The sequence below is a fragment of the Chrysemys picta genome, chromosome 1 (genome assembly GCF_011386835.1).
Source record: "Chrysemys picta bellii isolate R12L10 chromosome 1, ASM1138683v2, whole genome shotgun sequence".
NCBI lineage: Eukaryota > Metazoa > Chordata > Testudines > Emydidae > Chrysemys > Chrysemys picta.
Genome location: NC_088791.1, coordinates 139,016,352 through 139,039,866, shown reverse-complemented (window position 1 = coordinate 139,039,866; position 23,515 = coordinate 139,016,352). Strand labels below are relative to the sequence as shown.

General features: G+C 42.3%; 1 protein-coding gene across 1 annotated transcript; it reads right to left on the bottom strand.

The window, feature by feature from the left end:
• Positions 1–2,669: 2,669 nt before the first annotated feature.
• Positions 2,670–21,858, bottom strand: LOC101944826 (C-type lectin domain family 1 member A-like). Its single transcript, XM_065554483.1, has 8 exons — positions 21,835–21,858; positions 21,497–21,617; positions 19,194–19,286; positions 12,248–12,454; positions 10,970–11,113; positions 7,515–7,669; positions 5,078–5,196; positions 2,670–4,203 (listed from the first exon to the last, which is right to left on the bottom strand). The coding sequence occupies exons 1-8, from the start codon at positions 21,856–21,858 to the stop codon at positions 4,086–4,088; spliced, it is 981 nt and encodes a 326-aa protein (XP_065410555.1). The 3' UTR covers positions 2,670–4,085.
• Positions 21,859–23,515: the final 1,657 nt, after the last annotated feature.

Here is a 23,515-nt window from a genome sequence, read left to right as displayed (position 1 = left end):
TCAGCCCCTGGAGTGGTGAAAAACTGAAGAATGGAATCTAAGGTGGGACACCCACATGGCAGTGGAGGCACCAACTTCTAGATCACTGGATACAGCTGCACAGTATTTCTAGGTAGAGACAGACATAAAAGCAGTGAGAGACTGGGAGCAAGGAATCAGGCTCTGATTGCTTGGATGGCAGCACACAGCACTCATCCCAGACTTACCATTAACATCCTCCACAGCACTCCCCTCCTCAACTGTTGCCAGGGAACTTGAGAGACTGGCGTAGATAGCTTGTTAATGAAGAGCCTTGATTGGAATGATTTAGTTGGAGTTGGTCCTGCTTTGAGCATGGGGTTGAACTAGATGACCTCCTGAGGTCTCTTCCAACCCTAGTCTTCTTCTATAAGAGAGGTGTATTTTTCCATGACTGAGGATAAGGAGTGGATAAAGGGAAGAAGATTGAATTGGAGTGTACATTGTCATGGGGCAACTGTGACATGATTTTACAAACTGGAGGAGCTATGCGGGGATGCTTGTCACTGATGCATGTGGTACCTACCCATGCCCTAAATATGCATTTAGCCCAACTTTAGGAATCCATAGTTAATCTTAGCCCTAAATTATCAAAAATTTACCAATCTTTTTGTGTTTTCCTCCCAGGAGCAGCCAGTCCAATAAATTGTATCTGCTATTATACAGACAGAGATATTCCTATGAGGACACTTTAATAGAACACCCACTTCTTAGTGATAAGTCTGTAGGATCAGAATCACTGATGGCACCATTGAAAGACGATGAGTACCACAGAACAGGGTGCTGTTCACTCATTGTGATATCTGTGAGATAGCCCTGCTCTTATGCTTATAGGACCATTAAGTGCTATACGAGAAAGTTTAGAGACACCATTTTGAAATATGATTCTGGCATATCTGACACAAATATATATTTTGCTCGGGAAAGTGACAGGAAATGTGAAATGATATATATTTTTGTAGTTTCATAAAACCACACATTGTGAAGTTGGAAAAGCCCTATATGACTCCATCTCATTTACCCATGCCCCATCTGAATCATACGGGGTTTGGAGAGGCTGCTTCATTCTCTAATGTTTGTACTTCTATGGCACCTTCAATCAGGATATTGTAGCATTATACAAAGTGACCAAATGAAAATAAACATTATTTTTCCTTTAGATTTGTAAAAGTCACCTGTCCAAATATCAAGGCACATCTACAAACAAAATCAAATGTATAATTTTAAATAGATACTAGTCTTTTCAAATGCATGGAGGACAGTGCAGTGTCTGGTGTATAAGGTGTAATTGTGACACTAACAGACTGGTCAACTGGTGTGTGATCATAACAACTTAACAGGGGGTATTAAAATGGTAAACAGGGCCATTTCTTGTAGATAGTTATCAAAGCCATATTAAGAAGTCTCAAATCTTTAACATGTTTGCTGTATTATTAGAGAATCAAGACTAGAAGCTAAGTGCATTTGTCTGTGTTTACCTATATCTTGTTAGAAGTTTACCCAGGTGATCTAATTAGCTTGTAGATGCTAAAATCTTATTCCTGTCTCTTAATGATTCATTACTGTATTCTATTGACTCAAAAATCAGATGCAAGATGCTATAGGACAGAATAACATCATTTACATTGTCTTCAGCTTAATTATATGATATAATGAATTGTTTTAGTAATTTGAATAGTTATTGCTTAATGTATTGTCTGAGACAGGACCCACTGAATAGAGATCAAACTGTTGGCTTGCTTTCATCAAAGCTCATATGGTGGGATTACCTGTCAGCACCCAGATTGCTTCAGAGATAAAGAAAGCTTCAGGCCTGATCCTTTTTATCTCAGGTCTGCTTAAACTTTGACATGGAAGGTCTAAGCCACAAGACTGAGGTCACCAGATTTACCCTGGAATTCTCATGGAAGAACTTGAACAAACTCTACATCTGAACTGCCTATTGGACTGTAACCTTTTAAATTGATTCCAGAAAGGCTTTTACAAATCAGCAGTCTCACCGTCACCACTATGAAACTGACCTAAGGACTTTACACCCATATGTATGTATATTGATCTCTTATATATAAGTCATATATAACTCTCTTTTATTAATAAAGCTTAGATTTAGTTAATAAGGATTGGCTGTAAGGGTGTATTTGGGTAAGGTCAATGGGCTTTTAGGATTGGTAGAACTTTAATTATGCTGAATAAGGTTTTCAATAACCCCTCACTATATTAACATTGGCTGTCTAGATGGGAGCCAAAGGTTGGATTGCTTAAAGGGGATTGTATTTGACTTCTCCAATGTGGTGTCATAGGAGCTGTTTTGTTATGTGCTTGCTGAATCTAATTATACAATAAACCACCAGTTTGGGGGATTGTCTGCCCTATTCCTTGCTGTTTGCCCTGAGTAAGCATTCTCAATGTGACCCTTCCAGGCACCACAACCACACTAATATATATGTATAATGAAGGAACACAACTAAGTAATCAGGCAGCTGCATTCTGCACGATCTTAAGTTTGAGTGGTCTCCAAGTGTTGTCCCAAGTGGAGCACATTACAGCAATCTAGTTATTATCCTTATTTTGACGTGTAAAATTGCAAAGGTTATTATGAGCATGAAATAATCCAGGACATTTTGAAATCCAGCCACAGTATATGATTCCGATTTCCTGTAGCAATATTTTTAATGGTTTTCTATACTCTTTGTAAAGAATGTCTTTTTGTTTCTAATGTTACAATAACAAGCTGGCTGTCTGAAAAAAAAGAAACTTTGTAAAAGTATCAGATGAGTAAAATCACCAAGGAGAAACAGGATAAAGGCCTATCTTACACTACAGAGCTAGGTTGACACAAGGTGGCTTATGTCAACCTAATTATGTCACTGTCTACACTAGAATGTTGCTTCTGCCGAAGTAAGTCACCCGCTACACCAACATAATAACTCCACCTCGACTAGAGGCGTTGCGCTTAGGTCGGTGTTGTTAGGGCAGCGCAGTGTCCATGTAGACACTGCGTTACTTACATCACCTGTTGGCTGTCAGCCCTGAGTAGGGCTGACAGCTGGAGCTCCCCCACCCTGGTGCTGACAGCTTGAGTTGTCACCAGGCACTGGGCTCAGAGCTGGAAGTGTCAGCACCCAGGCCAGAGGGGAGGGCTCCAGCTGTGAGCCTGGCCCCTGGCTGACAGCTTGGGCTGTCAGCACTGGAGCTGGGGGAGGGGAGGCTGACAGTTGAGGCTGTCAGCCCCAGGGCTGCTGGGCTGCAGCTGTCAGTGTCCCACAATGCCCTACCTCAGTCAGTGGAAGCACTCCTAGTCATGGCATGCACCACTGTCAGATGGAACATAGTGTGGATGTGAACCACCACTTTAGTTATTGTGTTGGCTGTACATTGACTTAAGTTGACTTAAATTTGTAGTATAGGAAAGCCTTTAGTTTATGGTTGTCTGAGGAAAATAACTGAAGTGTGATGAAATTTAGAAAAAAATACTTTCAAGTTGGAACTCAGGATTTAATTTTAACTTTCTTGTAAAATTGAGATCTGTGATATTCTAGAATTGTCTCTCAAAGAGAAGTGGTTAAAGCCTCATCACTTCTATTACAATATTTAAAGCTAGAAAAAGCTCTGGTAGATCTCCTATTCAGGAGAATTATGCCCTGGGGTTCTGGTCACAAGATGTAACCCAATGCATTTTATCTCCAGTTTCTCTGGTTCCATGCTATGCCTGAAGTTCCCAGTTTCAATCTGGCATCTGTTACACATTTCAGAACTGCACTGATGGATTTTGTGTTCTCTCTGGTGCATGGCAGTGGTATTTTGATGCTGACAGTAGCTTATTTTTGCAAGTGACTTCCTAAGACCCTTTCCAGTTATTGTCTTGAATTTCATAACTGAATGCTGGGGGAGGAGGGTGAGGGAGGAAGAAACAAGAAGTTCTGGTGTAGCATATAATAGAATGGAGATTTCAATCCCCACTCTGAAAATTCTGAAAAAAAGTATAAAAACCTCACATGAAAACAGAATACACTGAGCATATGTCCTGTCATACTGATGGAGCCAGTGTTCCTTCTGGTGATGTTTCTTTATCTTAGCTGGACAGCTGCTTTCTCACAGATCCATAAGTGCTCCTGTAAGCAGTCACCTTTAACAAATTTCCTGTCATATAGGCATACACAATGATAGTATCCACATCTGGGGGCCCTGAAATAGATTAATGTTGTTTGTGTTTAGTTCATTATTGTATAGAACTGTGTTAATGGTGACATAGAATCATGGAGTTGGAAGGGACCTCAGGAAGTCATCTAGTCCAACCCCCTGCTCAAAGCAGGACCCATCCCCAACTTCCCCCCCAATCCCTAAATGGCCCCTTCAAGGATTGAACTCACAACCCTGGGTTTAGCAGGTCAATGCTCAAAACACTGAGCTATCCTGCCCCCCAGTATATCATAAGAGAAATGGGAACTGCCCCTTTAAGAATAGGGTGAGGGCATAGTGAGTGAGCTACTACAGAAGCTAGTGTTCATTGTGTGCTGTTGCTGCTGGAAAAGGAGGATGGCCTGTAACTGGGCACTGAGGAGGTCTCTGTCTGCAAAAAGCTCCTTAAGCAAAAGGTTGGAAACTCAGAACAAACAAAATGTTCTCTTTAAAAAATGACTCTAGTAATTAAGGGTGTAGCACACAGAACTTCATCCTGAAAAATGAAGCATCATTTCACTGTGTCCTGACATTTGCATTCTATGCATATATTCATGACCCTAGTGTATTCACCAGTTTCCCTGGGGGCAAATAATGCACACTTGCCCTACAACTGGTTCGGATTACTGTCCCCTCCCTGCCAGCTCATCTGTGCCAGCCAGTGCTCTGCAGGGCCAGTGCCAAGTCTCCATCCTTGTTTGCCCACTCCCTCCTTGCCCTGTGCAGAATGGAGATTAGCAGCTCACAAAGGCCGTTATTGCCACTGTGCGTCTCTGTCAGAACACAGGTAGGCAGCACAGGAGAGTAAGGGGGTACCCTGTGCTTTTCTCCTGCAGGGGTCTTGAGAATGGGTCACAATCAGGCCCTAAATAATCATTACCAATCAGTTCTCTGTGCTGAAAAAGCTGAGCCATCCTCCCAATGCCAGTTGTTCCCTTTAGATTTACATGATAATCCAATCCAGTAACAGTCTCTAGTCTCTCTTGGAGGTACGTGGTTCTGTGAGGAAATCACAACAACATTACTTAAATAAAGAACTCCAATTCTTACCTTTCAAACAAAAACACTAATATACACCAGTGATGGAAGAGAACTCCCAGCCAAAGGTATGGCGTCCACCCTTCCTGATGTGATGATATAGCCCGGATTTGTATTACAGGACTGTTCTCAGATTATTGGAATGTTGCAGGACAGATATAAATGTCACCACTGAAGCACAAGGAATCAGATTTTTAAAAGTATCAGAGGGGTAGCCATGTTAGTCTGGATCTGTAAAAAGCAACAGAGAGTCCTGTGGCACCTTTAAGACTAACAGATGTATTGGAGTATAAACTTCCGTGGGTGAGTGCCCACTTTGTCGGATGCATGTCAATGCCCATCCAACGAAGTGGGCATTCATCCACAAAAGCTTATGCTCCAATACATCTGTTAGTCTTAAAGGTGCCACAGGACTCTCTGTTGCTTTTTACAGATTTTTAAAAGGTACTTATGCAGATAGGCACCTAGTGGGATTTTCTAAAGTGACTAACACCCATTAAAATCAATGGGAGATAGGTGCCTGAGTGCTTTAGAAAATCTCATTAGGAGTCTATCTGCATCTTTAGGTGCATAAACACCTTTACAAATCTGCTCTAACAGCCACATTTTAAAAGATAGTTAGGCATAACTATGCTCAGCTTTGCAACACCTAACTAATTTAGAAGCCTAAACCTCATTTTCAAAAGTGACTTGGGCACTTTGGAGCCTAAATCTGTTTGAAAATGAGATATGGTTTCCTAATCAGTTAAGCATTGCAAAGTTGAGCACGTAAGCAGGTAAATACCTTTAAATATGTGGGCCTAAATGCCTTTGGTAATCTTGGGATAAAAGAATATTCGAGCTAAATGCAAAGATGAACAATTTCTATGAACTCTTGTCTTAATCTTTTAGAAATATGACAGATTCTGACATATGATACAACATATAATAGCTGAGAAAACTGACAAGAAATACTTACAATAAATATTATTTCTAGTTTCATAAAACCACAGAAATTAGAGTTAGAAAAGCTGCTACCTTGTCCACCCGCCAATGCAAAGTGGATTTCTTTATTTTGTAATTTAGAAAATGCTCCCCATACAAAGTTTCTGAATTCATGTGCTCCAGTTAGTAGAATATGTGACTTTTAAATAAAAGTCAAAAACAATAGAACTCTATGCCCAATCCAATTATAAACTTTAAACCAAACAACTGAACTCCAATTCCAATAAGCAACATCCTGAAGAAAGGCATGGGATCAGCCCTATGCCCTAAAGATCCACAAATTATGGCTTTCTTGTAGAAGCACAGGAAATGAATTCCATACTCTGGGTTCCTCCACTAGAATGCGCTGCCTCTCCATCCCCAGACATTTGAACTTAGCAATGGTTAACTCTAGCTCCTCAGCTGGCCTCAATTGCTTTGTGACAGTCCATGGCAGAAGAAGTTAGCTACCAGGGAGCTAGGACACAACTCACATAGGGCTTTAGATAGCAAATCCAAATCATCCCTTGCATTGCATATGGCAGGTAGGAGTACAGCTGTTTCTGGAAGTTGTCTGAGCGATAACAGACCTTTGGTGGACTTCTGCTGTTGATTCCACCTTGCTGCTCCTCGGTGCATCTTGTCTTTATCCCACACTCCCGGCTCAACCTATGCTTGGCTCCCAGCCCTGATTTACTGTCTTCCACTTAAGACAATTGCTGACCTCAGTGAAAGACTGTGGCCCAACCTGACCCAGCTGTGGCCCCAGCTGGCTGGCCTGGCCCAGCCCTGGATTGATCTCTGACCTTCAGTCCCAATATTGAGCAGCTCACTCCAGGCCCACAGGCCACAAATGACCTGGTCCTGACATTAGGGTCCTTATTCCCAATTGTCCTGTGCCTTCTGTTGTCATTTACATGGGTGTAAACATCTACCAGATCAGATTGCTAACATTTTATGTCGACTTTACCACATTGTAAATGAAGAAGTGAATCCTGCTCTCTCTCTGCCCATCTGATGTGGAAGTGTGGAAATCCTATCCTTGAACCCCTCTAGCAGCCAGAAGAACAGGACAAATGTTATCCCATAGAACTGATCAACCTACTCCTGAAAGCACCCAGAAGGCAGTGCCCTGTGTGGAAAACCCATTGTTCATAACCACAGCAGGATCTGAGAGACTCACGTCTACTCTTAGCTTTAAAATATTCTATGGTGGTAAGTTCCACAAGCTATTTATCTGTCTTGTGGGGGAGGGGGAGGGCTTATGAGAAATTTATATCCAGATAAAATAAAAGAGGCTGGGGTAGGAGCCATACCAGCTTCTCCTTGTCCTGTAGCATGAGAAGGGTGGAATTCTGTAAGGAACAGAATTCTCGACTTTGCTTCCAGGGCCTTTTCTCTCTTGACATGTAGAAGCAGGTGTCACCTCCGATCCATTGCCAGTTTGCAGGGCAGAGTGTACAATTTGGTCCTAAAAGAGGGAGAGAAATTGTCTTTGTTTCTCATCCTAAGCAGTTCAGAATACAAGGGCTACTGCCATTGACTTGAATGCACATAGAAGTTGCAGAGCTGTCATGTATATGGCACTGATCCTCCGCGGGCCAAGCCCGAGATGATCACTAGCCCATGTGAAATGATCTACTGAGTCTCAGTTCTTTGAAAGTATGATACGATCTCCATTGGGAAGGGCTGGATTTCACTTTGCTGAGAAGGTAAAAACTGTTGAACCCAGCAGCAGAGAACATTGTTATATCAGGAGTCAGCAGATCGAGCTTCTACACATAGTCTTACAAGTTCTGCTCCTCAGCATGAGAGCAGTGTTCAGTCTCTGAAGAGATGCTGTATTGTTGTTAGGTTTGTGATTCAGGTTCGTTTTTATAGAGCTGTTACAAGCAGCAAGAGAAGTTGCTCTTTTCCTTAATCTTTGTAACTAGAGTTCATTTCTGGGGCGGAGTTGCCCCCTGGGACCCAGACGTTAATGTGTGGGCTGAGAGTCCTGAAAGCAAGAATTGTCTGTATGCTGTTTGTGACCACCTCTGTTCCTGGTGTATCTAGTGTAAACAAACCAATTGCACTAAAAATATCCACACTCCTCATGATTAATTTCTCTTCCAATGGAAAACTGACCCTACCTGGCCCTGAAATCTGGTGTGACTCAGCAAAGAGGCCACCTTTTTTTTTTTTTTTTAAGTGAACAATCCTGCAGTGGCCAGAGAATGAGAATGGGGATGGAGAAGGTATGAACTACCAGGAACAAGTCTTTTTCCATCTTAATTGATAACATTACTATGAATCTGAATGCCCTTTATGTAAGGCCCCTTTAGACCACTCTGACAATGTAATGGTGCTTTAAAGGGAGTGTAAATGGCTGCCATAGCAGTGTCAAGGAGAATCTGCTCCTATACTATCTGTAAAGGATAGTCCATACATAACATACCTAAGGCAAAATCACAAAAGCAAGGTGGTTAAAAGTCAGGGCATCTAACAGGACATATCCTCTACTCCAGTGGTTCTCAAACTTTTTTTTTTCCACATACCACTTGAAATTTGCTGAGGATCCACTAATTAGGTGGGTGGCCCTTCATTCTCTGGTGTGTGGCTGCCCAGGCGCGCACCTTAGAGGGAACTATCTGAGGACCACCTGAATGTAGCTCGCAGACCACTGGTGGTCCGCAGACCACAGTTTGAGAACCTCTGCTCTACTCCTCAACCTAGGAACACACATCACTACTAGAGCAACCACCCTACAATACAGACTACACACTAACATCTTAACTCTGCCCTAGGGAGAAACCAGACTTAAAGAATTGTCCTCCCAAACTCTCGATACCCACACACAGACCTGACTTCCCTCAAGCACTGTTCCAATTATTCCTTTTGCACAGTTCTGGGAAAAACACACTATCTCAACGTTCATAAAGGGGCTGTTCCACAGAGATCCTTCTCTTTATGAAAGTAGCCTCTGCTTTGCTGAAGACCTTCCTCCCATAAATGATGCTCGATTAGAAAAGCCCATTCATGCTCTGTGTTAGGTTCCAGTTTCAGAGAGAGGGGACATTACTGGAGGCATGTGAAAATTTCTTGCTCTTACAATATGATCAAAACTAGTGCTGGTGAAAATGAAACTCCATTGTCCATTTCAAAAACAAAATGTGTTCATGTTTTCCACTGGTGAACCATTGTGCTTAAGGACCTATTTATAAAATGATTATCGATCCCTCTTCCCCAGAGTCAGACCACTGGTAGCCTTAGGCACTAGAGCCAGGGTCAGAAATAAATCACTTTTCCCATCTCCCCGAGATTCTGGGCATCACAATGAAAGACTCCGATGATCTTTCCAGCTCTGCTTATTTTTCTAGTATTTTGCAAACAACTACTGTACTCCACCCTTGAGGTTCCAGAGTGAATTCACCTTAGAAGCCAATCAATATTGCTCCTGAATTAGCCAAAGAGGGCAGTGCAGAGTAAAGCTAACCAAACCATTTTTTAGATTAGGGTCTGAACAAAAATATCTGAAAAAAAGTTTCCAATCAGAAGTGTTTTGTTTTTCATTTTCTCTCTGAAATGAAAAATTGAAAAAAAAATCTTGATGTTAAATGAAACCACATTTAAAAATGAAACAATTCATTTAGAAATGAAATGTTGTTAGCTTAGAAAAAATGGGAAAAAAATGCTAAAAAGTCAGTTTGGGGTGGAACAAAATGTTTCCTTCATCCCACAATGTTTTGTTTCCAGACATTTTTATAGGACTAGATTGAGAAAATGGCCAGAGGAGGAGGCCCTCTTAGAACCCTTACCTCAACAGGTAGGGCACTCATTTGGAGGGGATATTTGGGTTTCCTGCACCGATGCATTGATATGAAGCTCTATCTCCTCTATCCCAGCAGAGTGCGCTAGAGGCTATTCTTGGATCATCACAGGTGAGGGCCCTAGTACCTAAACTGTAATCATTCTCCCAGTCATGCTCTTTGCTTTTGTGAATCACTCTGCTTTTGTGAATGGCACCTAAATCCTTTTGTTTATCTAGCCTGAATTTTATTTATTTATTTGTTTTTGCCAATACAATTTGGGAAATACCTGTCCAGTCCTCTTACACTTTCTGGACAGGTATAATAAATAAAAATAAACTTTTTTATTTGACTTTTTATTTTTTTCCCCTTATTTTTTAATTTAGCTGAATTCAACCTAAGTTGACGAGTAATTTTGGACACCCATTTGATTATTTACTATTAAAAAAAAAGTTGCCCAGCTCTATTGCTGAGTGATATAAAGCATTCCTGCTTCTCCAGACTCTGAACATGCTACTTCTTTCACACTTCATGACCCAGTCTTAGAGAAACTGAATGAAAGTTGATCCTTAATCTTCCAAGCTGTTATGCAGACCATTAAGCAACATCACTAGTGGACAGTTACCATCTGATACTATTTTATGGCCCAGGTGAAATCAGTTGGAAAGTACCAGCTCAGTTACTAGGAGGCAGGTGTCAACATCACAAAATCACAATAATAACTGTCATTATTAATTATTTGCTTTCTTAGCCATTTGAACAGAGAAGACAAGGACTGAATGGATCATGAAGGAGGAATTCCCTTGTACCTCACCTCTCTGCTAATTGCATACAGTTAGTTGTGGTCCCTTTCAATGCAGGTGTAGAGCTCATTTAATGGGGTGTACTTGGAAGAGAATAGGTGAAATTATACAACCATTGCTCAGCCTGTATCTATTCTGGAATAAAGGAAAGGAGTCCATTCGCATAACAATCCTATTTACCATTATTCTTATTTTTTTCTTCCCCTTTCAGACACAAATTGTCTTTCATGTCTTGTAGCCTTTTTGAGGAACTTGTTTGCAGAATTTCCTGGTTTCGCTTGAGGTTTCCAATCTGTTTCTGGAAGTCACTGGAAACCTGAAAAACTGAAATTCACAAAAACATTTTGTATTCTCATAATTTACAAATCAAAATTATTCCTGCCTTTGTCCACTTTAAATTTTTGTATTGGGGTAACCATGTTAGTCTGTAGCCACAAAAACAACAAGGAATCTGGTGGCACCTTAAAGACTAAGGTCTGGTCTATACTACCCGCCTGAATCGGCGGGTAGAAATCGACCTCTCGGGACGCGACAATCGATCCCCGAATCGGCGCTCTAACTCCACCAGCGGAGGTGGTAGTAAGCGCCGCCGACAAAAAGCCGCAGAAGTCGATTTTGCCGCCGTCCTCACAACGAGGTAAGTCGGCTGTGATACGTCGAATTCAGCTACGCTATTCACGTAGCTGAATTTGCGTATCTTAAATCGACTCCCCCCTGTAGTGTAGATGTACCCTAATAGATTTATTTGTGCATAAGCTTTTGTGGGTAAAAAACCTGAAGAATTTGAAGAAGTGGGTTTTTTACCCACTAAAGCTTATGCCCAAATAAATTTGTTAGTCTTTAAGGTGCCACCAGACTCCTTGTTGTTGGTTTTTTAATTTTTCATTATTCTATTCATCTGGTTTAAATTTTGTGCCTTGTTTTGGGTAGTAACCCTTAGTATTAACATCACAGGTTTAGTGTAATTTTTCTATTTAAAAATAAAATTTAAATAAAATAAGCTGGCTTGTTAATGGGATACAGAGCCTTTCACCATTTTGTCACCAATTAATATCCAGCGCAGGTCAGTATTAACTGAAAAACATCCCCACCTTATAAGTGTTCCATGTGAAATGAATTAGTGGATGTCATCCAGTTCCTAATGGGACAGGTTTCCATATCACAAAAAACAGCATCATAACTTGACGGCACAAGAAGGCTTCCATGTGGCAATTTAGGTAGAGAGGTCAAGGAGTGAATGGGCTACAGAAATTGTCACTTGCAGCAATACTACTACTCTGGAGCTCAACCACGGTAAAGTACATTCATAGGTGATAGTGTGTCTGGAAAGCTTGCATTACCACTGCCCATGCTGTACCTGTGCAATGGTTAAATCAGCAACTTCAGACTACAGGAGATAGATAGCAATCTGGCATCTTTTATCTGAAATTCACCAGATAAAAAAGTATTGATACTTACACACAATTCCCAGGGCTAACAGCCCTAGCAGCAATGCCAAGCACAATGTGAGGAAAGTCAGGGCAACCAGACGCCATGTGGGGGAAGAAGCAGGGTGCTCTGCAGAAACAGCAAAAAACCCGTCCAGACCAGTAATATATATAATTGGTGCTTTAGTGGGGCCAATTTCACAACGCTGAAAACAATTATGAGCCAAATCCAAACCATCTGGAAGGAAGAATTTAATCAAAACAAAAAAACTGAATGATAATTGGGAATCTTTAAACAACACCTTACTAGATGTCCCCAATGCCATAAGCCCACAATTGATGAAGAAGGCTGTGCTAGTTTTAAAAAAAAATGTTTAGTGTAGAATTAAAGGCAGCTGTAAAAAATAATAATAATTAAATACATAACCATTGAAATAAAGGAGAAGTTGATAGTAATGAATATAAATCAGAAATTAGGAATTGTAGAAAATTGATAAGGGAAGTCAAGGGACATAGGGAGATATCTGTGGCAGCAGAAATAAGAACAATAAGAAGGAGTTTTAAAAATATATTAGGAACAAAAAGAATCCTGACAATGGTATTGGTCCATTGCTAGATGGATATGATAGAATTATCAATAATAATGCAGAAAAGGCAGACATGCTAATATATATTTCTGTGCTGAATTTGGGGGAAAAACAGATGATGCAGTCTCATCATATGGTGAGTACACTCTTTCCCATTCCACTTGTATCTCTGGAGAATGTTAAACAGAAACTGGTGTGACTGCTGATGGAATACTATGTCCAGTTCTGGTGCTCACAGTTCAAGAAGAATGTTGATAAATTGGAGAGGGTTCAGAGAAGAGCCATGAGAATGATTAAAGGATTAGAAAACATGTCTTCTAGTTGTAGACTCAAGGAGCAAAATGTCTTTATCTTAACAAAGGGAAGGTTAAAGGGTGACTTGATTATAATCTCTATGTACCTCCATGGGGAACACATATTTAATAATGAACTCTTTAATCATGCAGAGAGAGGTATAACACAATCCAATGGCTGAAAGTTGAAGCTAGACAAATTCAGACTGGGAATAAAGTGTACATTTTTAATGGTGACTGTAATTAACTGTTGGAACAATTTACCCAGGGGTGGGTGGATACTCCATCACTGACAATTTTTAAATGAAGATTGGATGTTTTTCCAAAGCCATGTCTACTCTAGCGAGCTTACAGCGGCATATCTGTACTGATGCAGCTGCGCCACTATAAGATCGCTCATGTAGCCACTCTATGCCGAGGGGAGAGCGTTCTCCTGGCAACTTAATAAAAACACCTCCATGAGTGGTGGTAACTATGTCCGTGGGAGAATCTCTCCTGCCAACATAGTGCTGTGCACACTATCACTTATGCCAGCAAAACGTAAGTTGCTCAGGGGATGGTTTTTTCACACCCCTGAATGACATAAGTCATAGAGTAGACATGGCCTAAAAGATCTGCTCTAGGAATTATTTTTGGAATGTTCTATGGCCTGTGCTATGTCAGAGGTCAGACTAGATGCTCATAGTGGTCCTATCTGGCCTTGGAATCTAAGAAAATCAATAGTGAATTCAGTGACTAAAAGCTGTGCATTCTGGAAAAGCCTTATTTTGCTGCTTTGTTCTTCTTCCTTTCTTCCTTACTTCTTGGTTCCCACATACCCACAAAGACACTGAGCCAGCTTCTGATAGGACAGACTCTGCTGCAGGATCCCGAGTGGTGAGAGGTCTGCTTGGAAAGGGCTGCAGCTACAGAAGTTTCCAACAGACTCTTTTCCACTGCAGGGGCTACAGATGGTCAGCACAGACCCCAGAGTGGGTGGGATCCTCACTGCAATCTGTCTGCAGAGCTCTTATTGAACCCTAATTAGAGATGAAAGCTAAAAACATGACCTGCCCTCCCCAGGGTAAATCCTTCCCAGGTCACAGCGGCAGCCCTTGCTGGTGAAGGAAGTTATAATTCCCCTTGCCTATAAATGTGGAAATGAAGCAAGCACACTTTGTATTATTGTATAACAGTTCAGACTTTGTATCATTTCTTGTATCTCCTCCTTATTGGTCAACACGATGGCTACGGAGGAAACAAGAAGTCCATTTACCACTCCAGCATTGATATCTCCTCCAACCAATAGCCATTTGCCTCCTTCTCCTCCAGCAATGGCATGTCCTTCCTCATCATCAGCTTGCCTCCCTTTTCTATGATAACTTTATCCACTCAAAAAGAAGAACAGGAGTACTTGTGGCACCTTAGAGACTAACAAATTTATTAGAGCATAAGCTTTCGTGGACTACAGCCCACTTATGCTCTAATAAATTTGTTAGTCTCTAAGGTGCCACAAGTACTCCTGTTCTTCTTTTTGCAGATACAGACTAACACGGCTGCTACTCTGAAATTTATCCACTCACCCACTCCAGACACCATCCAGTCCCCCTTAAGGTTTTTGTTCTTCTTAAATTACAATCTTTGTAATGGCAAAATATTTTAGAAGCTGGGTTTTGACCGAAAGGCTGTAAAGAGTGAACAAAAAGGTAGAAAATGAAAGCAGAATTCCCTAAACAGAATGTTGAGAACACAGGGTTAGAAATGTATATGAAAAAAGAATATCATCTGCTGTGACACTAGCTAGGGTAAAATTACATGGGCCATTGATCCTCATGCTTCAGGACATGATCACCAGCTACAGTCAGGAAGGTTTCATTTACATCCCTATGTAATAGTGCAAAGTGGTGGTTGATATTTTGCTGCCTGATATGAGTTGTATTTTTAAATTAATTTAATATGATGTTTGATTAATTATTCTATCTGATAATCAACCAGGAAACAAAGAAAACTCCAATGATGAAAAATATTTTAACTTTCTAATAGCTCCAGCCCCCAGAAAAGAATGTTTACACATACATGACAAATGAGTTGTCAAGCCCTTTTGTAGACCAACAAGATGTAAGACATCAATTTTATGAACTCTTTGATTGGATATTATACACTATGAACCAGATCCTCAGCTGGTGTAAATTGATGTGGTCCACTGAAGTCTGTGTATTGACAACAAGTATTCACCAGTTCTAGCCACAAATCAGTTAACTCTTTATCAAATACAATCCAGTCTTAATTTGGAGTGTAGCTGGGTCAGTAACTGTGTCCCAAGTTCATATTAACACTTAGCGCAAGTCCAAGGCTGGAGCACAGACTGAAGACCCAGTTAAATCCACATTAGTTCCCAACTTCACTTCAAAATAGAATGGTGGTGTAACTGGTCTTGTAAATGGGCCTCCAAAATTGGATATTTTTGTAATGTAGATAGACCCATGGCCCACATGCTCCCAGAGAGAGCCTGGCCCTGTGAAGACAGACGGCATGCAGTAATGGAAAGAAACAAAAGGACTTTCTGTAAAGTAACATTTTTTAGTCTAGCTGTATTTCTAGTCTCCTTATTGAGCCAGGTCCTGCTTTGTGCTGTTCTGACAATGCAAAGCAGGACGAAAGCCTGCTTAACCATCTACTTGGGAATCCCCATAACAGGGAAATCCCTAGCTGCAGTAGCCAGCTCTACATCACCTGGCCATAACATAAAGAAGGTGTCTAGAACATGGCTGTGGAAGGGACCATGGTGAGAGTGCCTCTGCACTGCAGTGATCACTGCTGTGAAGTGGCCTCTTGGGGACTGTTGCAGCCAGGCATAATTTAGAGCAGGCCTAAGGCTGATATAAATTATGCAGAAGGATAAGTCAGCCTGTAAGTGTGCATCTCCACCTCTAGGGTAACCCCCAGTGCATAGATGCAGCACTGCACAGGACTTTGCCTCTCATACCTGCTCTGGTGGGTACTTCCTTGGCTGCAGTGGCCAGTCCCAGATAAAGTCTTCCTCCTACTCCCTGTCTGGGTCTTCTGTGCCTCAGCTCTCTGGCCATGTCCATAAGAGTTCATCCCTTCCAGGGTAACACAAACAAGTTCAAACAGGTTCTTAAACTAATACCCTTCTGCTCCTCTCAACATCTGTAGTTCCCTTGTTGGCCTTCACACAGGGCTTCCCCTGCAGAAGCCTAACCTGCTCCTGTATTTTTCTTCCACCATTGTACTCTATCTGTTAAAACATATCCCATGACGTCTCTCTGCTTGAAAGACCTTCCTCCTCTGCAGTCTCTTCCCCCAAGTGAGCTTCCTCAGTCTACTTTTAAGGCCTACCTATCTCTGCCTCTTCTGGGCAGAAGAAAATTAGTTAATCACCCCCAGGTGTGGAGCTGACTAACTAGGGTTCTTTCCCTTACTTTACAGAGGATGGGGATGCTCTGGCACCAGCTAAACATCCTGAGTCAGCCCCGGGTACCTTGGCCTGACTCCAGAAGAAAATTCTGGAGTTCTTTTGGCTGAAGCTATACTGGGTCTCTGTGGGGGTCCTGAGTCTCCTGGGAGAGGGTGGACAGGATCTGCCCTGCCTTCACAGTCAGATCCATGTCTACCACCTTCAGGCCCTGCAGAGACTCCTTCATGGTGCAGGTAGTCTGGCGTAGAGTTTGCTGGTGAACACCTTCCTCCACCATCTTTGAGGGCTCCTATGCAACCTCCATCTCTTCTACCTCCATCTGAGGGGTCTTCTGCAAGACCTCTCTGAGCTACCAGTCTTCTACCGGGACATCCTCAGGACCTGGAAGCTGGTCTAGGCGACCAGGTCCATGGTGGCCGCCGAGAGGGAGGACCTCTTTACAGAGGCTCTGCTACACAACCCCCAGCTCAGTGTTCAGGTGGTGAAGTCCCCCTTGGTGTGCCGGAAGTTGGTCCTGACAGGTATCACCAGAATTGGGGAGACCTCCTGAAGTACAACAGTTGGAGCCCCTGTCGCTTGGCCAGTACATGGGGCTCTCCATCCCTCAAGTTCGACGGCATATAAGAGCGGCCATACAAGGTCAGTCCAAAGGTCCATCTAGCCCAGTATACTGTCTTCCGACAGTGGCCAATGCCAGGTGCCCCAAAGGGAATGAACAGAAAAGGTAATCATCAAGTGATCCATCCCCTGTCGCCCATTCCCAGCTTCTGGCAAACAGAGGCTAGGGACACTATCCCTACCCATCCTGGCTAATAGCCTTGAGGGACCTATCCTCCATGAATTTATCTAGTTCTTTTTTTAACCCTCTTATAGTCTTGGCCTTCACAACATCCTCTGGAAAAGAGGTCCACAGGTTAACTGTGCGTTGTGTGAAGAAATACTTCCTTTTGTATACTCCAGGAGGTGAGGGCAGCCTTACTGCCTGTCTCTAAGGCCTTCCTTGAGTGGGTTCTGCAGGAGAGTTCTCCCCGCCTGCCCTTCCCCCTGGTCCTCTGGACCTCTCCATCAGGCCCCATCCTGTGAGCTTCTCCTCCCCCACAACTGCTCCCTCCTCACCAGATGAGCTGGCTGAGCGACTTGCAATGGGTCCATCTCTGAACTGTTGCATTGCCCTCCTCAAAAGATGCTGAAAAGAATCTGGCTACAATCAAGGTGTGTCCACAGAGCACTGAGAAACCTGTATGTCTTCTTACAGCATGCTCCTGGGGGCAGACTTCCTTCCCTATGGCTGGTGTAAAGCGGTGGATCCAGAAAAGAAGACGTCGCTGTGGTTTCCCTGAACTCTGGTGATCTCCAACTGCTCTGCCTCCAATGACCATTTATGGTCACTAGCACCTGCAGCAAAGTTGGAACAGCCTTCATACTGCTCTAATTGATACTGGCTTAGAGCACAAATGGCCCAGGATCGGGGATAGGACAAAGATGATTTACAGCCATTCTTGCACATTCCACTCCTGAATCATGCTCTGTGCTCCTCTGCCTGAGCCAGGAATCAGAGCCTGTAACACACTGATGCCATTGGGTGATTGCTACTTTCATAGAGATGGCAAAACTGCTAAATAATCTGGCTTTTATCTGAATTGAAAGGCAAAATAACCTACCACCTTCCCTACCAAGGTACAGCCCCAAGCTGGAGCCTGACGGCATCACATGTTGTGGTCTCTGACAGATAAGGAAAAAAGGAAGTGGTTTCAATTTGATTCACTCGGGATCTGAGGTTTCCCTAGCTGAATGCAAGCCCTTCTGCAGAAGACAGCCTGGGGCTCTGAGGTCCAAACTGGTCAGAGAGCCAAAGCAAACAAAAGTTCTGTCTTCAGAGTTTTTTATTTAACTAATCTCTCATTCATTGTTTCAGGAAAAGGCTCCATGAAACAGAGTTTGTGTTTTGAGCATTTTTTTTCCTTGCATTTATAAATATTCCCATGGTCTCTTTTTTTAAAAGGACCTTTGACTATTTAAAGTATTTCCCTCTTCTCTGGCTCAGTTCACCCTCTCACATGGAGACATCACATATGCTCCATACTGTGAAAGTGAGTTATCATTTGTCACCAAATGTTACAACCTCCCAGGAGAAAGAAGCAGGTCAAAAATGAAAGAGAACTAAGATTCTATTTCCTCCATGGACCAGAGTTTGACAATTATAAAATCCTAATCTAGCGCAACATCTTGCCATTGTTGATTCTGCCAAAATCCCCATGGATGGCACAGTATGTCCTCTAGACTCTCAAACTCTACACTAGAACCTGATCCCACAAACACTACCTTGCACACTGCTCAGTCCCATGGGTAGTCCCATTCAAGTCAATAGGATTACTCATGGTAGAAAGTACTCTCAGCAATTAGAGTTTGCAGGGGTCCTTACGTTGTGAAAATATTCAGGGGAGGGACAACATCTCCCTCCATGCTTTGAACTGCACAGTGCATGCTTCTGCGCTTCTGTTAATTAATAATGACAATAAAACAAAAGGAGAAATTCACCACTGGTGTAACTCTACTGAGAATAACGGATTTAGAGGAGTGAATTTAGAAGAGGCCCATTCTGCCTAAGTTTAGGTTGACAGTACTTCCCAATCCAGCTAATTTAAGCACAATAACTAAAAAAGCCCTTAGAGATTGTACCTTTTTCCTCAGGAGCAGCAGGCTTTGGGATATTTTCCAGTGCATAAGATTTACTAAATTCCAGATCTGCATACGTTATTTCCTCAATCATAGCTGGTGAAGAGGGAAGCTTATATTTCAAGTCAAAAAGTTAAGGCACATTCGAGGTTCTGCAGCAGATGAGCGAGGAACAAGATCTGTTATTTTAGAGAGGGCTCCTTTTTAATGCATTGGTTGATACAAATGAGGCAACCCGGATATCAGAGCAGAGTGGCCCAGAACTTCCGCTGAAAGGATGTTACAAAAGAGAAATGTTCCCTTTTGACTGAGGAACTGTCCCCCTCTCTTTCTTCCTCTGCCTCCTTTCTCGCCCACCTGCCCACCACTTATTTCTCTTTGCAACATCTGTCTGTGTAAATTCTATACTTTGTTTTTTAAAGAGGCAACTTGTTTCTGCAGAACTGCAGGATCAGGATTCATATGTGGGGGTGAGTACAGGATTTTCACAGCATTATGGTCATGTTCTGTTACGACCAGATGCATGTCATAGGGGTTAGCACTCTGCACTGTCCTGCAGCAGGCTTGGGATCAATTCTCAGTCCTTGTCTCTTGCCACAGGGTGCTGAGAGTGCTCTGGAGACTGGGTCCAGTGCCCAGGGATTAGAGTTCAGTGTGACCATGCAGAAGCCCAGGTACTTGGGCCCAGATCCTTGGCTGGTATAAATCAGTGTATTGATCATTGACTTCTAGTCCAATTTATACCATTTGGCACCTGGTTTCTACTAGCTCAGGTCAGAAAGAACAAGGAATGCTGCAGGGATCGGGGCCAATGCCTGGGAACCACTGCTTTGTGCTCTGATATGTGAGACTTCAGCTTTATTACCATTCCTGGAATCTTGCTTGGCTAGGCCTACGAGGATAGTGTATGGCACAAGGAAAAGTTCAGGCAAAGGTATAGGTTTTGAGGATGCACAAGAAGGTAAAAGGAGAATGCAACATGTGTGCTGGCTTTTGTGTTTCCTCCATAAGGGCCAGCAAAAATTGTAGAACCTGCACTCTTTTCAGTGCAGTGACTGCTCCTTTCTAACACTCCCTGCAGTATAAGGCTCTGAAAGGGGACAAGAAAGAGGGAAGGAACTGGCTAGTCTTGGAAGGCAGTGCATGCTGCACCCTCCTAGCAGACAGAGCACCAGGTGTGTTATCTTGTGCCCCAGAGAGATCCACTGTATTTCTCTGGGTCACAGTGATTCCCACTGTTCCTGACCTGCCCATTAGGGCAAGTTTTGTAACAGCCAGAGCAACTGAGACACAGAAACAGACTCCCCTGGGGAGGTGGTCAAGTACTCAGTGATACAGAGAGATTCCAGAGAGTTTGGATTAGATGTGGAAATGCAGATGTGGGACGTACACCATTGTGAAATGAAACAAGTGCTACAACATGTGGATCAGGAGCAGATTGCACATGGTGTCACAATCTGAATTGCTAATTGTAATAGGCCTGATTCTCATTTACACTAGGGCCACCTTACACCACTCTGGCAGTGTACAGGGATCGTTAAGTGAGTGTGGATGAAATTAACATCTACTTTAAGATGTCTTTGCACTTTCCCATTGATGTAAACCAGCCTTAGGGTGACTGAGAATCAGGCCTTAATATGAGGTTTGTTTTGTTTCTCCCTCCAAGTAACTGGAAAATATTATAGACATTAACATTCATATCAGTGCACAACAGAAACGAGCAGCATTTATAGCGTAAGCAAGTGAGATCCCAAAATACTGAGTTTTAATCATCTCAGTTGTTAGTAACACAGAGAAGGAAAATTAAATTTAAATTATCCAGATGTCAACCTGCATTTCCATAAAGCCCAATTCTGCAAATGCTTTGCATAACATTATCTTTACTCAAATGAGTAGCCCAGGTGAATTACTGATGTGCTTAAGCATTTGCAAGTACAGGTAATTCATTTGGACTGATCAAAGAAGAAAACGCTATCTGAAATTATTTTAGTTATTAACCAAAATTCCGAGTGTCCCAACCTTTAATTCTTAGTGTTTAAATTCGGCAGAGAATTCCATCTCTCTTCCTGAAGATAGTGGTTTTTCCAGGCTGCACAGTTCTCTGCCTAGACTTCCCAGCAAGCCAGATGGCCTACACAGCCAGTGTCTGCAGTTTGCTTTGTGCTCCTTCACAGTTAAGCAAAAAAAGGGGGCATGACCTATGCTGAGGTTCAACCCAAATCAGAGGCCCTGTGACAGTCACCCTTTGCGAGCTGAGAATTCTGCTCCTCTTTCAGCTCTTGACTCACATTTACACGGCCACTCACATCCATATTTCCTCTGTCCAGTAAGAAGAGAGTTAACATTCTCTGAGAAAGCATCTAACAGTAATTTTCTCCAAGAGGAATTCACTCCAGCAGGCATTATGGTTTCCTTAAAGAAGTGAGGCTTAAAAAATTAAGCAAGTTACAGATGAGAAAGTATAGACAATGTGAGATATTATGCAGGGACACTGTCCAGATTCTTATACCTCACCTATCCCTGTGGTATCTGAGCACCTAAAAAAGTAGTTTCAGTGAGGATTTGCAATGTCACCAAAATCTCAGTTTGGAGAATAAAAAGTAAACTATATTTAGAATAAATTAGATCCCTCTTCAGCACTTACCTCTTCTGTTTGTAGCACAAGCATCTTTGGTTCTCTCTTCCTATCAGCAGCATGGCTAGTGACAGCCACTTGGGAAGAAAGTGTCTGGATTCAGAGACCTTTCAGAGATACAGGCCTAGTCTCTTTCTGAGCACAGGTGATGCAATTAATAGAGAGGGACCAACAATGGGAGATATCAATATACTACCAACATAAGGTAGTGGAGCTTATTTATTTATTTTTTGGTGGCAGTCACACAATAACTTTACTGACAGTCATTGGGAAAGTAAAATGATGAAGTTATTTGTATCCAAACAGATATTAACATGAGGAAGTTGCGGGTAAATGATACTAAGTGCACGTCTGCTCTGAAGAACAATTTTGTCGATGATGAACAGAAATCCAGCTCCCTTTCCCAGGGCTGGTCTGTCTCTGCAGAGTGAACTGGACAAAAAAAAAATCAACAGCTTGTTTCTATTCCTAAAGCCAGGGGCATGGCTTTAAATATCCACAGGAAGCAGGTGCATTCCATAAGAAGTTGTCTTTTTATACTCACCTTTCAAAGTAAAACTGCACTCTTGGAAATTTAGCCCTATGTAGCAAAGATAAATTATAGTGGACTTGCTGATTACATTTTAACCCACATCTCTCTCAGTACAGAAAAATAACACCTGAGATTTTCATGGTGATCTAGGAGGATTTAGACACACATCTTCCATTCAAATTTCTGTGTCTTTAAATTCCCTAGACTGCACTGAATATCTCAAAATGTTTTTTTTTCCAATAGAATCTTATTGTTCAGAAGGACAAGAGAGAAAATTAAAATTTAGGCACATGAAAGGCATCAACATCTACCCACAAGCTGGACAGAGTGATCTGAAAATACCTGGACAATCAGAACTAAATGAATGGAAATGGACTTTATGGTGTCAAAACCCACATGCACACACTATGCCTTCTGGATAGACAATGAACATTGGTCATACAAAGGGTACTTTATACCCAGTTGGTCCAATGTAGTTCTCCTGGGAAGACCATTCTAAACAAACCATCGGAGTTTAATGAGTGGAATTCTTCAGTCTGTGTGTGTTGTGAAAGTGAAATGAATTATATTAAAGAAATAGAATGAATTAAAGAATGCTGTATGTACCTTTAAGTAGAAATGAGAAATGCTGCAAGCCAGGGGGGCAGGAAAGCAGACATTAACTGCTTAACTTGCCACTTAAGGGCAATTGGTGAAGCATTAGTCTTAGATCGATAAGAGTTAACAAGGAAGCAGGATACGCAATTTATGCTCCATGCATATTTTACAATTTTGCTCTCTGTCCCTTTGTTTAGTTCGCACCCTTTTATCTGTATAAATAAGACTGTTTGAATCTTGCATGGAGGCTCACATTATCTGAATGTATTAGCACAGCACTCTGCTAATGAAACAGAGTGGTCTGACAAACTATGAGTCCTGAGTCTAACTTTGACAATTTGGAGGTTCCACCGAGATGGCAACCGTCTTCACTGGGGCTGTGTGATTCCTGACCGTTTTTGTAGGACGACCGTGGTAGCCGGCACCTGGGCATTTGGCCCGAGCGGTCCTCCTCCTGAACGGAAGGGTGCACGACCACAGTGAGGTCTACGCCATTGAACCTGTTGGTTCCCACTCTGTTCTGGTAGGGATCCCGGGATCTGACATCAGGAATCTGGTCAG

Coding starts and splice junctions, on each gene's coding strand:
- LOC101944826 (XM_065554483.1), bottom strand. CDS start 21,858: ATGCTTGTGCTACAAACAGAAGAG. Junction 11,114..12,247: donor GTTAGCCCTGGGAATTGTGT/GTAAGTATCAAT, acceptor TGTGAATTTCAG/TTTTTCAGGTTTCCAGTGAC. Junction 4,204..5,077: donor TCAGCACAGAGAACTGATTG/GTAATGATTATT, acceptor AATCTATTTCAG/GGCCCCCAGATGTGGATACT.